The sequence below is a fragment of the Gamsiella multidivaricata genome (genome assembly GCF_025024155.1).
Source record: "Gamsiella multidivaricata strain RSA 2152 chromosome Unknown BC939scaffold_37, whole genome shotgun sequence".
NCBI lineage: Eukaryota > Fungi > Mortierellomycota > Mortierellomycetes > Mortierellales > Mortierellaceae > Gamsiella > Gamsiella multidivaricata.
In genome coordinates, this window is record NW_026251745.1 from 198,924 (window position 1) to 212,873 (window position 13,950).

Consider the following 13,950-nt stretch of genomic DNA (forward strand, 5'->3'; position numbering starts at 1 on the left):
GAGGCAGGGGAGAAGTGGAAGAAAGGAGAGATTCACTTTCGTTTTTCACTTTGATTTGGAGAAAACATCAAAAAGATAATATCGTCAACGATTGGATAACTTTTGCCGAAGGTGAATTTACTTGTGGCCTGAATACGTGTAAGCGACAAGTTTACTTTTTACTTTTCACTTTTCAGTCGTACAAGTTTACATAGGCAATTGCCCCGATGTACGAAGCGGTCACGTCTTCTTCGAATCGGGCGTTATGATTAAACAGTTCGGCGGTGTAACGGTGCTTGCTTCCTCGACATCCTACATTGCATCCACCATGAGCTATACACCACCCGCAGTATCCTCCTCCCACCCTTCACAACAACACCCGCTGCTTCCACATCAACCGAACTCTACCTCGAACCTTCCCCAGACCCCATACCCACAGCAGAATGTATCCCAGCCAAGCTCACTTCAACACCCTTCAGCTCGCCACTTTCTGCCTCAACAGCCGACGCTTCCTCAACCACCAACGCCTCCTTCGCAGTCGACGCCCCCTCCGCAGACAGCAATGGCGGCCTTGGAGCAAGCTGATTACGGCGAACCAACCCCCAAGCGAACTATTCGTTTTGGTCTCGTTTCACGAAGCAGCGATTTCGAGCACAACACAGTTCTGCTACTGCAAGCGATGCTCAAGTTCCCACCGTTTGTCAAGTTTGACAGCAGGGCTGAGGCATGGGCAATTGTTGCGGCGGAGCTGAGGCACACTGGAGGTCAAGATTTGAAGTATGCAACCAATCACGTCTGCGAGAAGAGATATAGAGAGGTCAAAGGCGAGTTTCAAAAGAAGGAGGCAGAGAGTCAAATCGATACTCTGGTTAAAGAACTTGTTGCGTTGGAGACGGCATTTGAGGAGAGACAAAGGGAACAGAATCAGACTGGGGTGGACGATCTTCTTTCGTCCAGCTTTGATCAGTTCGAAGGATACTTATCAAGAGAGGAGACCATGAATAACATGAGGACGGCATCTACCGCTTCCAGCTCCAGCCTGTCTTCATCCTCTATTATGGCTCGCAGTCCACAGAGAGTTACAGCACAATCTGTCCGACACAACTCACTTCCTTCTCACCGGCGACGAAGCCAACCACTCAATGATGAAGACGACAAGCTGAAGGAGGAGATGTTCAAGACGTTAAAGAATTTGAATGAACTTATTGACCTTGCAAAGAGTTCTTATGGATAATAGGTGTCTTTGATTTTGTATTGATTAATGAAGATATTCTTCAAGTGTGGGCGGAGCTATTTGAAATTTGCCAGTGGAAGAATTATGCTGAGAAATGCAGGACATGGTGTTTGAAAAAAGGGTTGAGCAGATGAACTTCTGCAAGAAGAGTTTTTTTTTTTTGAAATCACTGAAAGGGAAGAATTGAAGCACTTGCCCAAAGCTCCACTCCACAGCTATTCTCACTAATGATATTCGTTCGTTGTATCGTTCCTGATCGCGTGTAATGTTTCTTGTTTGCGAAAAGGTTGAGTGGACAAACAGTGCTCACAGTGTACGTTACGCTGGATCCCCCATAGACACCTCATTTGGTGACCATCAGCTCCTTTGGTATGAGTCCGGAGGTGGCGATCAAGACCAGACACAAGTGAGCAGGGTTGAATCATGGGCGGCTTTCCCTGTGAAGGGTCCTGCTAAAATGAACCACAATCCCATCATCGGGGTTGTTGTTGTTACTGCCTGATGCTTCATAGTACAAAATGTTTGTGCTACATGTCTTTATAGTCAAGCTTGCAGATTCCTCCTGACACTAGCCCTGATAGTGATCGTAATCAAACGCCCACACATGGATATGAACAAGAACAAGAACAAGAACAAGAACAAGAACAAGAGCAAGAACAAGAACACGAGCAAGAACCACAAATCAATCTACGCTCTTGCAAGAGGGGGGCACCCCCCCCCCCCCCCCCCCCCCCCCCCGAGAAAGCCGTGCAGTAACCCTAGCCGATTTCTTTTTTTCGTTCCAATTATTCATACTTTTGTTTATTTCGCGAGAGGACACTTCAGGACATAAAATTCGCGTTAGGGGAGGGAGGGAGGGAGGATTTAGTCTTCGCGAGGCTCGTCACCGGGCACGACCCTGTCGGCGTACCATTTGACAGAGTTTCTCTCGTAGGTCCTGTACTGCTCTGTCTGCCTCCAAGCAGCCAACGAGGGCTCCTTGTCGACGGTCTCCTTGACCTTCCAGACGGGTTCATACTTCTTGAAGTGATCTTCGATCACCAGCTTGGCCCAGGGCAAGGTCCCGAAGTAATGGATGATATTCGCCAGATGGATATCGGCGAGCGTGAGCTAGAGACGGCAATAAAAAGGAGTCATATTAGGCAAATGTGTGAGGAGAAGGAGGAGAGGAGGAGGAGTATTTCAAAAAGGTCATAATACGATGTGACAAAAAGATAAGCAAGGGTCATGAGAAAAAAGACGCGTATGTTTTTTTTTTTTTTTGTAGTTGTTGCTAACAAGATCCATTACCTTGTTACCGATGTAATGCCCGTTGTTTCCATTCTCCCTCAGGTGGAAGGCATGGTCTTCCAGGAACTTTCTCAAGGTAATCGTGAGGAATAAGTCCCTAGTCTTTCGGAGTTTATCTTGGGGCACGTATGCCAGTTCCGAGAAGCAGCGCTCGCGAAGGTATTGGATGTTGGAGTAAAAAGATTGGATCGTGAGGTGCTCCCATTTGTTGTCACCCATTAGTCCGAATCGCTCGGCTAGATACATGTCGATGACCATGTTCTCGGAGATGTCGACCTCCTGTGTAATAAAAAAAAAAAAAAGGTATATTTCAATTTAAAACGAAGTTACCGAGGATAACTCCCCCTCCCACAATGAAGTCAAATTCTTCGCGTGCTCGAAATGCTCGTGTTGCTATTACGTTCATACCTGCTGTTGAGGTCCGACGATCTTCAACATGGGCAAGTACGAGAAAGATGTGGGGACCTTGCCCGCGTCCCAATCCTCAGATGTAGGCGACTCGAGATCATACTTGATCTGATGATGCGCCTTAGCATAGGCCAGGAGGTCGCGGCTGGTGGACCCACAGGACGCAATGTCCCAGTACTGGAACTTGAAGGTCAGGTCTTTATTATCGGTCTCTTCCAAGAAGCGGGACCTCTCAACGGAGTTGGCAAGATTCTTGGTGGACTGGTAGGAGACCTTGATGCGACTCTGGGATTCTGCGGTCATGGTTGGTTATTCTTTTGATCGGTGGTTTTTGGGGGAGCCAGAGAGAGAGAGAGAGAGAGAGAGAGAGAGAGTTGATTGGGGGAGAGAGGATTGGTAAGGATGGCGGTTGCTTTTATAGCTTGAAGAGGTTTAGTGAACAAACAGCGAACAGAACAGAATGAATTGTCTTTTTTTGGTGGCGCGTCTTGTCAAAAAAAAAAACTCAATTGGTGTTCCACTAAAACAGAAACGATTAGCTTCTTCTGCTAAGAAGAAAAGACTGAGGTCATTAGATGTCAGTACCGTTCCCGCTAAGCGATCAACGCGCCGCTCGCTTTTTTTTTTTTTGTCACGCCTTCGAGATTTGGGCGTATTTGTTTGTGTTATATCCCAGTCTAACTTGGCGCCGTTTGTTCCTATGCATGTATGCATTTGTCAATTGACGTATGTCCTTTCATTTGGCGCATGGCACTTACTTCCTCTTATGTCATTGGTTAGTGATGAAGGAGCCAAGGATTCGTTTTGCATAAAGACGTGTCAAGGAACGTACATGAAAAAAACGCGTCCAAGAACGTTTATTGAAACGTGTACTTGTAGCAAAACTAGACTCAAATGAACGCGTTGTGTTGGTAACAGCGGATAAGGAGCAAGGTGATGAGATTGGTCGTGTTTGTAGCGCGAGGTCGAAGCGCACTTTTTATTTCGCATTAGATAAATTGGATAATGGGATGTGTGCTGCACAGTGGATGCGTATTTTTTTGATTGAAAGAGAGGAACAAGGTGCCTGTACCCCCCAGTCCCTGCCCAGTCAAATTATGGCTACCGTGCGACGTTTCTTTTCTGCATGAGGTTTGACCATGTTCTCTTCCCGGGAGAGCATTATTTCTGAAAATCGGCTCTGTCTCAGTGTGTGTGTGTGTGTGGGGTCTGACGCATGCTCTGGAAGGAGACCAGATGAGGTAACATGTGAGCGGTAGTGGCGGCAGCATTGGAGGGGGGGGGTATGGATGACTCTTCGGATATGCCAAATGTCGTCGGGCAAAAAGAGTGCTGTTTCCTAGTAAAAGGTGGACATGGTCGTGTGAGGAGGACACGCCTTTGCCCCCTCAAAGGATGGTTGGGAAGGAGCGTTGAAAACAGAAAAAGAACAGCTGAGGGAGGGAGAGCACATCCAGGTCAGGGACAGGAACAGGAACCTTACCGGAACAGGAACACCACAGGGACAGGGCAGTGGAGTGGGCTGCTTTCCCTAGGATGCATTAGACACATCGCGTTTTTTTTTTTCTTTTTCTTTTCTCGCCTACCTGACTTCTGCTGCATCACCTTCAGATTCGTATTTGCACACACACACACACCGCCTTTTCTTTCCTCCCCTTTCTGAATCATCCGCATCCTCCCTCTTGTTTCGTTGATCATTCCCTCTTCCCAGCTACTCTGCACTTCTCTCATGAATGTCAGGCCATGGAGAAGACCCCCCAGGGCAAGATAGTCCGACAGAGACAGCGACATCAACAGCAATCTCCAGTAACATGAACTCGACCATCACAACCACCCCAACCACCAGTACGAAGACTCGCAGCCTTCCACCTCAGAGTCTTCCTCCTGGCGCCATTGCATCTGCACAGGCCCAGTTCCCTGCCTTGATGGCGACTCAGCTTCAGCTCCAAGTAAACACAAAGGCCTGCCCAACTTCCTCGCCCCCAATGCTCAACCTCGTCCCTGCAACGCCTGGCCCGCCTGCTTCTGGGACCTCGAAGCCATCAGTATCAGATCCTGTGTCGTCCAATCCTTCCACACTCTCAAAACACAAGGGTCTGCCCGTGCTCCCGTACCTTGTCACGCCCAAGGAGGAGAAGAGTCATGGGACCATCCTGGGCTTATGGGAATACGATGATGGTCATCCTTCAGGGAAACCTTCCAGCAAGGTTACAAAGTCCAGCAAAGGACCACCCAGTACCTCAGGATCATCCAAGGTTGCCACATCTATGGGTGCTGAGGCTGGCCGTAGGGCTCTCCTGGCCCTGCAAAGCGTGGCTGCCGAAGAGGGCGCACCAATCTCGAGTGGAGGTAAGGAGGATCGTGGACCATCGTCTTTTTTTTTTGCACTTTACTATGAAAGAACCATTCCTGACGCGATCTTTGTTTATGTGTCGGTTCGTTCTTTCCTATGAATGCCTAGGTCCTAGAAAGAAGGCCTCGACCCAACAACTGGCGTCCAAATTCACTATCCTTGCTCCACCATTGTCGTCGACGCTCTCTATCGCCTCAGCACCTGTTTCCGCACATAAGGATCGCGACGTCGAATCAATAGGATCTGGGATGTCACAGACCACACCCTTTGAATCAATATCGTTGCCAGCGACACCCACAGCGATGGAAAACCGATCTCACTGTCTCCCTGACAATGGCTTCTTCCTAGCAGTCATGTCTATCTATTGGTCTAACCTCGTTGGACCCCGGATAGAGCAGGTACATGCATCGCTCCTTAATGCTGGTCCCTGATGTAATCTGATTATCATTACTTACCCTTCTCTCTTTATATATTTTGGCCTGCTCCCCCTCCCCTTGAACCCTCACCCCCATCCAACTCTATTATCACTGTTGTGTTTATATGAACATCGTAACGTCGCACAAACATAGACGTGGACCCCGCGGGTGGGCTGTCCCGACGAGTCAACACTGAACCTCTTGGCTAAGCAAATCTTGAACGGAGAGGTAATGCGCACCACTGATGCAATTGAGCCCAAGATGGTGGTCCTACAGGAAGAAGGTACACTTTGCCTGGTACCTAGATACCCGACTCGTCTGTTCATGCCACCTGGATGCAGAGTACTTACGCCCATTCCACACGACTTCCCCACTGTGTGGTTATTTTTTTTATTCATAGGCCTTATTGCCATGTCGTATCTATATTGCGCCAACCCTTCCATGGCGGACAGTTGCTCCTATGGCAGCACAACTTTAGGAACCACGACTGGGACCCTTGCCATGTCTACTAAGTTTGTTCTGAGCTTTGTCGTACCCCTGGTTTACCTGCAAAACTTCTCAAGCTTTATTGGGATCATGTCAGATCACGCGCCCGCGCTTATCGAGGTTCTCCGCGGCATGCGGTCAGGACTTGTAAGAGTTTTCGAATGTTCGCGTGGAATTTGTTAATTCGGGTATTTTTAAAATGACTGCGTCTGACAAGAATTTCATTGGTTCGTCTTTCATAGCGTCTGAACGTTGCTCTGGACATGTTTGCAGAGGAACATTTGGTACCCTTTGTGGAAGATATTATGACAATGGAGGCAGTAGCGATGGCTATCGAAGGCGCCAAGGTACAGCACCGGTGCCATGCTATTACACTAAATTTCCTTCTACCGCTCGACGGCAATCAGGTCCTAACCCACGCACTTCCCCGCCAATTCATTTAGGCCAGTCATATAGCTCTAGGAAGGGAAGGTGATCAGGTCTTTGGACGTGAATTTATCAATCGGGCCATCACTTCGCACCTGCAAACAAACTCGTCCACGGTGGTCGTCGGCAACAACATTACTATCATGAACATGGTACGCGCGGTTAATGAAATTCACATTTCTTCCCAAACTTCCTGCGCTGGTACGTGAAAAGTCTGTCCATGACTAATGCGAGCCCTTTGTGCTACATCGATTTAGATGATCAATACGCTGGCATTGTTCCTATCAGCAGAAGACAGAGCCAAATCATGCCATGCACGGAAGCAGCACCGCTACCTTCCAGATTTGTTTCTACAGGGGATCTACACCCCGAGCATAGGAAAGCAGTCGCATACAGGAACGGGTGTTGATGGAGAGAATGGACAATCGTCTCGGAAATCAGACAAGAACAACCGCCTATATCATATTCTCACGTCGCCTTTTCCAACGACGATTGTCGATACTGTGCGGTGCAAAGTGGAGCAGACAGAGAGGCTCCCAAAGTACTCGATCCTGAGGTCCGACTACCGGAAAGAACAAGTGAGATGTGTGGTTGATGGGACAATCAGCAGAGTGACAGCCTGGAACGCGTCAAACCAGGCAGGATACCTATACCAGGGGTCAATACCCCCACAAAGCTTTCAAAAAAATCCTGGGTCGGACGCAGGCGGATTCTGGGGCGCAAAGCGAGAAAACAGCTGGACAAGTGTGGAATGGAAGGGCCAGAAAGTTGTTCGGCCAGTCCAAATCGCTGCCCCAATGATTGAAAATCTTGTACGGTGCGTCGTAGCGCTGCCTATCGAGATGCGGGAGGGCTATGTCCGTCAATGGAGACGAGGTCTAGTCAAACGGGCCTTGATGCTAGTCAAGTTTGTCAAGAATGAAGGGTAAGGTTGCCTGTGCCTTGCCGACTGATCAAAATCACTCGTAAATAGCCCAATATTTGGATGTTGACCATAAGCTATTTTCTCCAAATTATAGTGTCGACCTCATGGAACAGTCTGAGCAGCAGAAGAAATTAAGAAACAGATTGACAGACCAGGATTCACCCAGAGGCGAGGATGGATCGAGACCGACACCCCAATCAGCGCAGGCAATCTTTCAGCAACTGGGAATAGATCCAAATGATCTGAGCATTGTTCTCGGCATTGCAGAACGGATACTCCCGTCCATCACGGAATTTATCAGGGTCCATCTCGGCATCGAGTGAGCTATGACAATCCACATCATTCAACCTTCGTTTCGATACATATAATCTACCTTAATAATCGGCACCAATCTCATTAATTCAGGCGTACCTGATGCGCTCCACTCGCATTTGCTGTAATAGACACTTATCCATCATAGACCTGCATTTGAGTCATGTATGCAGGGTCATCCTCCTAAATCAGATGAGCAGCTCAGCGTGGTTATTCGTGTTCTTTTTCCTTTTTTTCTTTCTTTCTTTTTTTTTATTTTTTTATTTTTTACCTGGATGTTAAACGAGCTTGGCTTGAAATGTCCAATGATGATTCAAACAATTACTCCGCAATGGTCCTCACGCTCGAACACATTTGACTATGCCTTGAGGCCTTGTATGAATGTTATTTCTGAACGTGTTTTGTCTCGAGAAATAGTCAGTTCTGCGCGTGTCCTTTCGCATTTGATGCCAAAAATCCGACCTTTTACAAAGTCGCACACTGGCCTTCAACCGCAATAGCTTAATGGTTTCACTTTTATTTGAATGCCTTTATTCCACGTGGGCTGAGGATTCAGGGCGCTCATTCGCTGGTCCAGGGCTTCGCCCAGATACAGATCCTCACCCGCTAAAAGTCAGCTCAATCCAAATGCTTGGGGTATACTTGTACATGTGTGCACTTGAGGGGAGGGAGAGGAGGAGGAGGGATCGCGCAGCGATGTAGCCATGCAACTTGACTGATAGATGCTAGCAGCAGCGGAAGCAGCAACAGGATTCATGGAAAGAGTGCATCCTTGTGAACCATTATTCATTTTGAGGAAAGACAGACTGCGCGCCGCATTTGCATAGCCCAGTTTGCCCACGCTTCACAAAAAAACAGGGGAGCCCATACAACATAAGCGGACTTCCTCTTTTTTTTATCTCTTCGTCCCCTGCCTGCTCTGCCTCCTCTCCTCTCGACTCCTCTCCATCTCTTCATTCCTCATTCGATCCCTACTTCTTTTTTTTTTTTTTTTTTTTTTTTTTTTGGCGTCGTGGGGCTGAAAAGCGATGGGTTATGTAACACCTTACTGTCTGGCCTCGGACGAGCACACCATATACGGAATCCTGACAGGAACTAACTACGCCTTGCCCGTAGCAGAGCAAAAACCCTTGGTTATTCTCATTAAAACCAATAAAGACCCTGCTACGCTCACCGACATTGGTTGGTCTGTCGTTTCCACTGCACAGATTGGAGCAGTCTACGACATCTCGAAATTCTACAGTCCGACGTGCTATGTCGATAAAAATGTAAATAGGTCTCTCAAGTTGATTGACCATTGAAAAAAAAAAAAAAAAAAAAAAAAGCCCTCTAGTCCTCTAGTCCTCTAATCCTGTATTTTATCGCCATCTATGTGGAATTGACTGGAGATAGGGCGTGTTCACGCATATAGATGTCAATATTATCAAGTCGCCTGAGGCGGCGCCGACCTTGGGTGGTGTCCAGTTCAGTCCTTCGTTTTCAGTCAACGTCAACGGTACCAGTACAGGGCTTGGTGGATGGAAGAATATCGATATGGGTATTCCCTACATTTGGGACAAAAAATCGCTCGTGGCACTTTTGTTCACAGTCAAGGACTCTATGGGTGCCAATGTCGTGATCCACCTATGGGTTGACTATAACACCGGCAATGTGTTTTTTGGTGTCCTGGACAACGCAACGATGCAGCTCGAAGCAGGCCCTTCCTGGGCATTCGTAAGTCTGCGGCGCGTGCCATGTTTTGGGCTTGATTGAGATCAAGTCAGTAATTTGAGACTACAGGTTATTTGGGATTGACACCCAGGTAATCGGATCCTTATTTTACTCTTAATAGGGTTACGCCCAGTACTACATCCGCTTTGCCGATTACTACAATGGCATTCTGATGTTGTTGGCAGTAAACTCGCTCCCATCGAAGACCATCAGCCTTATCACTATCCCGTTCAACAGCACAAATATCGCCCCCGCACTCCCTACAAATCTGACGGGGTACGGGCCTTTTAACAACACAGGCCTTAGTCCTCTGTTGGCTGGGTTCTTTGCCGATAACTACTATATCGTACAACGCTATGTAAGACGCGCGATGTTCTGTCGGAAGCACTGTATTCGTCATTCGAAAGATTTCTGTCCTAAGCACCATTTATCGGATTTCTCATACAGGACTTTGAGGTAGATACTACGGATTCGATCACCATCATCAACGTTGCTAATATCACGGATGCGAAATTCCAGCCTCCGGTCAACATGAGCACGTATATCAACACCTTCTTTGACGAAACGAGGGCGTACTTCTGGCAACCCGTCGGAGGACTCAATGGCTCGCCTGCGTTTGCGTACTTTGAGAGGATAGACGTCAAAAACAACACCCTCGTCTCCTCTGTGGCCCTCAACGGACCAAATGTCGGACAGTGGATGGATGTCAAGTATACGATCAACGTCACAGACACGCTTGGAGTGAACCCGAATCCCTCGACCCCAAGCCCTTCCTCCGGGAACTCGACTTCTTTCGTTCCAACGGACTCGTCGGACTCATCCGACACGCCTTCGAAGGGACTTGTTATCGGATGCGTCGTCGGGGGACTGGCGGCGATTGCTGCTGCAGTGTTTGTGTTCATGTTCTTCATGCGTCGCTTGAAGAAGGATACGAAGTACGAGACGGTCCAGACATCTGGATCGGGTGGTGGCGGCGGCAAGACGTCGTTTGAAGAGCAGAGTGGATACACGGAGCCGCAAATGCAATATCAGCAACAGCAGGTCTATACCCCTTACAACGCTGGGTTGCTGGCGCCTGCATCAGTTATTGTGGGCCAAGAGCAGCAGCAACAGTGGTATGCTCTTTCAGGAACTGCAGCTCCATCAATGACAACCTATACAGGGATTTACCCCGGGCCCACGCAACAACAACAACAACAACAACAACAACAACAGCAACAGCAACAGCAACAATACCAACAACAACAACAACAACAACAACAACAACAACAACAACAACAACAACAACAACAACAACAGCAGCAGCAGCAGCAACCGTATGCAGGATACCTTCCCACTGTGGTTGCAACGGCGCCATCAGGCGGCTATGAAATCCAGCTGCAGCATGAAATCCGGTTCTCGTCACATCCACGACCGAACATCATCTCTTCATTCTCGGACGAGGTGGGCATGGCTGGCTCAGCTTCGCCGTCGACACAGAGCTTTGGGTCACCCAATGGTACGACCCAGGCGTTGGGGTCTCGTACAAGATCGTCTTCGCTCTCGGTTACGGAAGTACCGCCAGTCCCGAGGAGCACTCGGCCTTCGCAGTGAAAAAAGTTGACGAGGACGAGTGCGTTTTTGGTTTAATCGCCTACGTGTGCCTCGCTTGGCCTTTATCCCTCTCTTTATCCCTCGTAACATAATTGATGAATGAGAGGTTGTGGTTTTTTTTTTTCTTATTTTATTTTTTATTCGTAATGTGTTTCTTAGATAATTTTTATAATAAATCTTCTGTGAACCGAATGTAATACTCTCAGGAATCGGTTTCAACGAAGCATGAATGCTGGTCGGATGCGCAGGCGAGGTGGCCTATTTGAGTTGGTCAGGGGCAAAGCTTTTTTTTTTTTTTTTTTTTTTTTTTTTTTGGAATGAAATCCCTGTAATATGCTTCCAGCATGTGGGAATAGAAGAGTGTCGAAAAATGCATCAATTGATGAAGAAATGTTTCCCGCTTCTTCGAGCTACTATTCTCCTGATCTTTGACCATTCCGCATGAGCATTCATAATTTGGTCCGCATCGTTCGCTTCGTTTCGTTTTTCTTCTTTTTTTTTTTTATTTTTTTATTAGAGTCCGCGACACAAAACAAAGGACCAGCGATGGTACAGTTGAAAATGGTTTTTAGGCCGCGTTTTCATAAGAGAATGCGGCCTAAAACTATCCGAGTCTCGAAAATGCTCGCTGCCTTAGGGTCCACATATTTGAGGAATGCGAAGAGGCGGATTATGCCGTGGAAGCTCACCATGCCAGGGACGCAGTGCATATCGAACAGAACTGGCGGCTAATCCCCAGAGCGCTAAGCCGGGCAGCATTGTTCGCGTAGCTTCATGCGGTTGCTTCAAAGCAAAAATGGTGGCAATACACATGATACACGACATTTGTGTTGAACCTCTCGTCTTCGCTCTCTGACACATCCCTTCTTTCTTTCTTTCTTCCTCACCATCACCTCTACTGCTCCTTTCTCTGTCGCTATTCTGGCTTTACTCCTCTGTTCACCACTTCGCTGGTCTCTTGCCATCACCTCTTCTCCCGTGTCACTTCCTTGCTGTTCTCTTATCCCTTTCGCTTCTTCTCTTCTTTCTAACCCTTCTGGACCGCATTCTCACACTCAAAATCACCACAAGCTCCAAGCCTTCCTCGTGCAACATCCGGATCCGTCAACGGTCGACCACTTTGACTTCTTCGACAGCGTCCCCGAATTGTCAGAAGCAGATGCGTGCAATATTTGGTTGAGCTGCTTAACAGCTTTGGCCAAGGATTCAGATGCACCAACAGGGGAATCGCTGACGTTGCTGAAGGAGAAGTACACCACCGATAGGGAAAATGGAACCATGAAGCAGTATCGGGGTACACACAGACTCAAGCAAGAGGTAGGAAAGTCAGAGAAAGAGGCCAAGGCCCAGACTGCTATCATGGTGAACCGCATCACAGCAAGGGTCATGCAGTCGGTGGAGAAGGAGGCCAATGACCACCTCGATGAGATCGATCACTCCATCTTCCAAGTATGTTATATTACTCTGACTTATCAACGCCAAAATTGATCATGCGATAGTGTCGATAGTAGACTAACTGGTGTACACTTCCATTCGACAGCAAGTTACAAGATATCATCGAATCGCTCCCTCGATGACAGCGATGAAGGCAATCGAAACATGATTCGACAGCGGCTTCCTGGCTCTTCTACATCAGTTCTTCTCCACCAGGCGCACATCGCGCAGGCCATAGCACAGCATTCTGGGCCAATAACAAAGGACATCGTCAAACCCGAGATGTCAGCCTTGAGCCATTCCGCAGCACTCAATCAACGTACCGAGTAACCCTGCATCGTCACCGCCTTTCAGACCTTCCGTCAAGAACAACTCTCAAGCGACTTGCAGATCTCCTGTCGTGGACCTATGCTTATTCAGAGTCAGGATGACCTTTTCTAAGCAAGGCAGATACGGACAAATAGTGGCAAGTATTCAGGAAGGAGATGTCAGGATAAGCGTAGGATTATATTCAAGCCACTACAACAAGTGAGCATGCAGAGGAGAATCCACGGCATGAAGTCGAGTGAGCTGACGAGGGTGAGGAAACAGAGGGCGGGGATGAGGAAACAGAGGGCGGGGATGAGGAAACAGAGGACGAGGCGGATAGCGAGGACTCCCAGGAAATTGGCGAGGGAAACGTGAAGAAGATTGCAATGCTCGATAACATTGATGTAGGGACGGGATTCCTCACCTACCAGAAGGCAGTTCGTGCGCATGCCCGCAACAACTTTCAGCAGTGCGAAGGAATCACTACATCTAATCAGATTAAACTTTGAAAACTCTAATCATAAACCTTGGGCTCTCAACAATATCCGATTCGTCGCCACTACAATTCCGTTCCTTCGGTCACAACGTCCTCCAGGACCTCAAGTATTGGCAGCATGTCGATGTCAAGGAGTCTTTGCAAGAGACTGCCCAAAGAAAATAGCGAGGGCAAAAAGTCATACTCCGAGTCTGCCGGCATAGCCGCCTACATCCAGCCTATTTGTGAGGTTTCCCTGCAGGACCCCAGCAACGGGATTTACTTCAATTAGTAAGTATGTGTATGAATGTGTTTGAAGTCGTGAAGGAAGCTGGACATGCAGTGGACGTGAATGTCGATAGTGATCGGTACTAATTCTGTCCTGAATAGCGTTGACTCCCCCACCATTGTACAGAACAAGAAGGACGACAAGCCGGACCTGGCAATGGAGCTGAGAGATGTCCAGCATAAGGCGATCTGTACAATGGCTATCGGCGAGGTCACTTCGCAAGGGCTGAAGACCAGGAAGTCCAAGGACACCCACGACCTCGAGCGTGTCGCCACCTTTCTGAAGGAAGCGCTAGAGTATGCGGACAAGAA

The 13,950-nt window shown here is 48.1% G+C and overlaps 6 protein-coding genes across 6 annotated transcripts; 4 read left to right on the forward strand and 2 right to left on the reverse strand.

The window, feature by feature from the left end:
• The first annotated feature begins 103 nt into the window (after window positions 1-103).
• Window positions 104-1,559, forward strand: BC939DRAFT_176974 (uncharacterized protein). Its single transcript, XM_051550415.1, has 2 exons — window positions 104-1,449; window positions 1,552-1,559. The coding sequence occupies exon 1, from the start codon at window positions 245-247 to the stop codon at window positions 1,211-1,213; it is 969 nt and encodes a 322-aa protein (XP_051411666.1). The 5' UTR covers window positions 104-244; the 3' UTR covers window positions 1,214-1,449; window positions 1,552-1,559.
• Window positions 1,560-2,061: 502 nt separating this feature from the next.
• Window positions 2,062-3,459, reverse strand: BC939DRAFT_177097 (uncharacterized protein). Its single transcript, XM_051550417.1, has 3 exons — window positions 2,912-3,459; window positions 2,504-2,782; window positions 2,062-2,323 (listed from the first exon to the last, which is right to left on the reverse strand). Exons 1-3 carry the CDS (start codon window positions 3,212-3,214, stop codon window positions 2,078-2,080), a joined length of 828 nt encoding a protein of 275 aa, XP_051411667.1. The 5' UTR covers window positions 3,215-3,459; the 3' UTR covers window positions 2,062-2,077.
• Window positions 3,460-3,522: 63 nt separating this feature from the next.
• On the reverse strand, window positions 3,523-4,294 carry BC939DRAFT_453321 (uncharacterized protein). The gene is made up of 2 exons (XM_051555913.1): window positions 3,744-4,294; window positions 3,523-3,674 (listed from the first exon to the last, which is right to left on the reverse strand). Exon 1 carries the CDS (start codon window positions 4,180-4,182, stop codon window positions 3,901-3,903), a length of 282 nt encoding a protein of 93 aa, XP_051411668.1. The 5' UTR covers window positions 4,183-4,294; the 3' UTR covers window positions 3,523-3,674; window positions 3,744-3,900.
• Window positions 4,295-4,413: 119 nt separating this feature from the next.
• BC939DRAFT_177030 (uncharacterized protein) lies at window positions 4,414-5,895 on the forward strand. The gene is made up of 2 exons (XM_051550416.1): window positions 4,414-5,260; window positions 5,373-5,895. Exons 1-2 carry the CDS (start codon window positions 4,645-4,647, stop codon window positions 5,693-5,695), a joined length of 939 nt encoding a protein of 312 aa, XP_051411669.1. The 5' UTR covers window positions 4,414-4,644; the 3' UTR covers window positions 5,696-5,895.
• Window positions 5,896-6,586: 691 nt separating this feature from the next.
• On the forward strand, window positions 6,587-8,087 carry BC939DRAFT_177100 (uncharacterized protein). The gene is made up of 2 exons (XM_051550418.1): window positions 6,587-7,517; window positions 7,612-8,087. Exons 1-2 carry the CDS (start codon window positions 6,850-6,852, stop codon window positions 7,838-7,840), a joined length of 897 nt encoding a protein of 298 aa, XP_051411670.1. The 5' UTR covers window positions 6,587-6,849; the 3' UTR covers window positions 7,841-8,087.
• A 1,354-nt stretch (window positions 8,088-9,441) lies between these two features.
• BC939DRAFT_177109 (uncharacterized protein) lies at window positions 9,442-11,239 on the forward strand. The gene is made up of 3 exons (XM_051550419.1): window positions 9,442-9,542; window positions 9,609-9,897; window positions 9,987-11,239. The coding sequence occupies exons 2-3, from the start codon at window positions 9,712-9,714 to the stop codon at window positions 11,130-11,132; spliced, it is 1,332 nt and encodes a 443-aa protein (XP_051411671.1). The 5' UTR covers window positions 9,442-9,542; window positions 9,609-9,711; the 3' UTR covers window positions 11,133-11,239.
• Window positions 11,240-13,950: the final 2,711 nt, after the last annotated feature.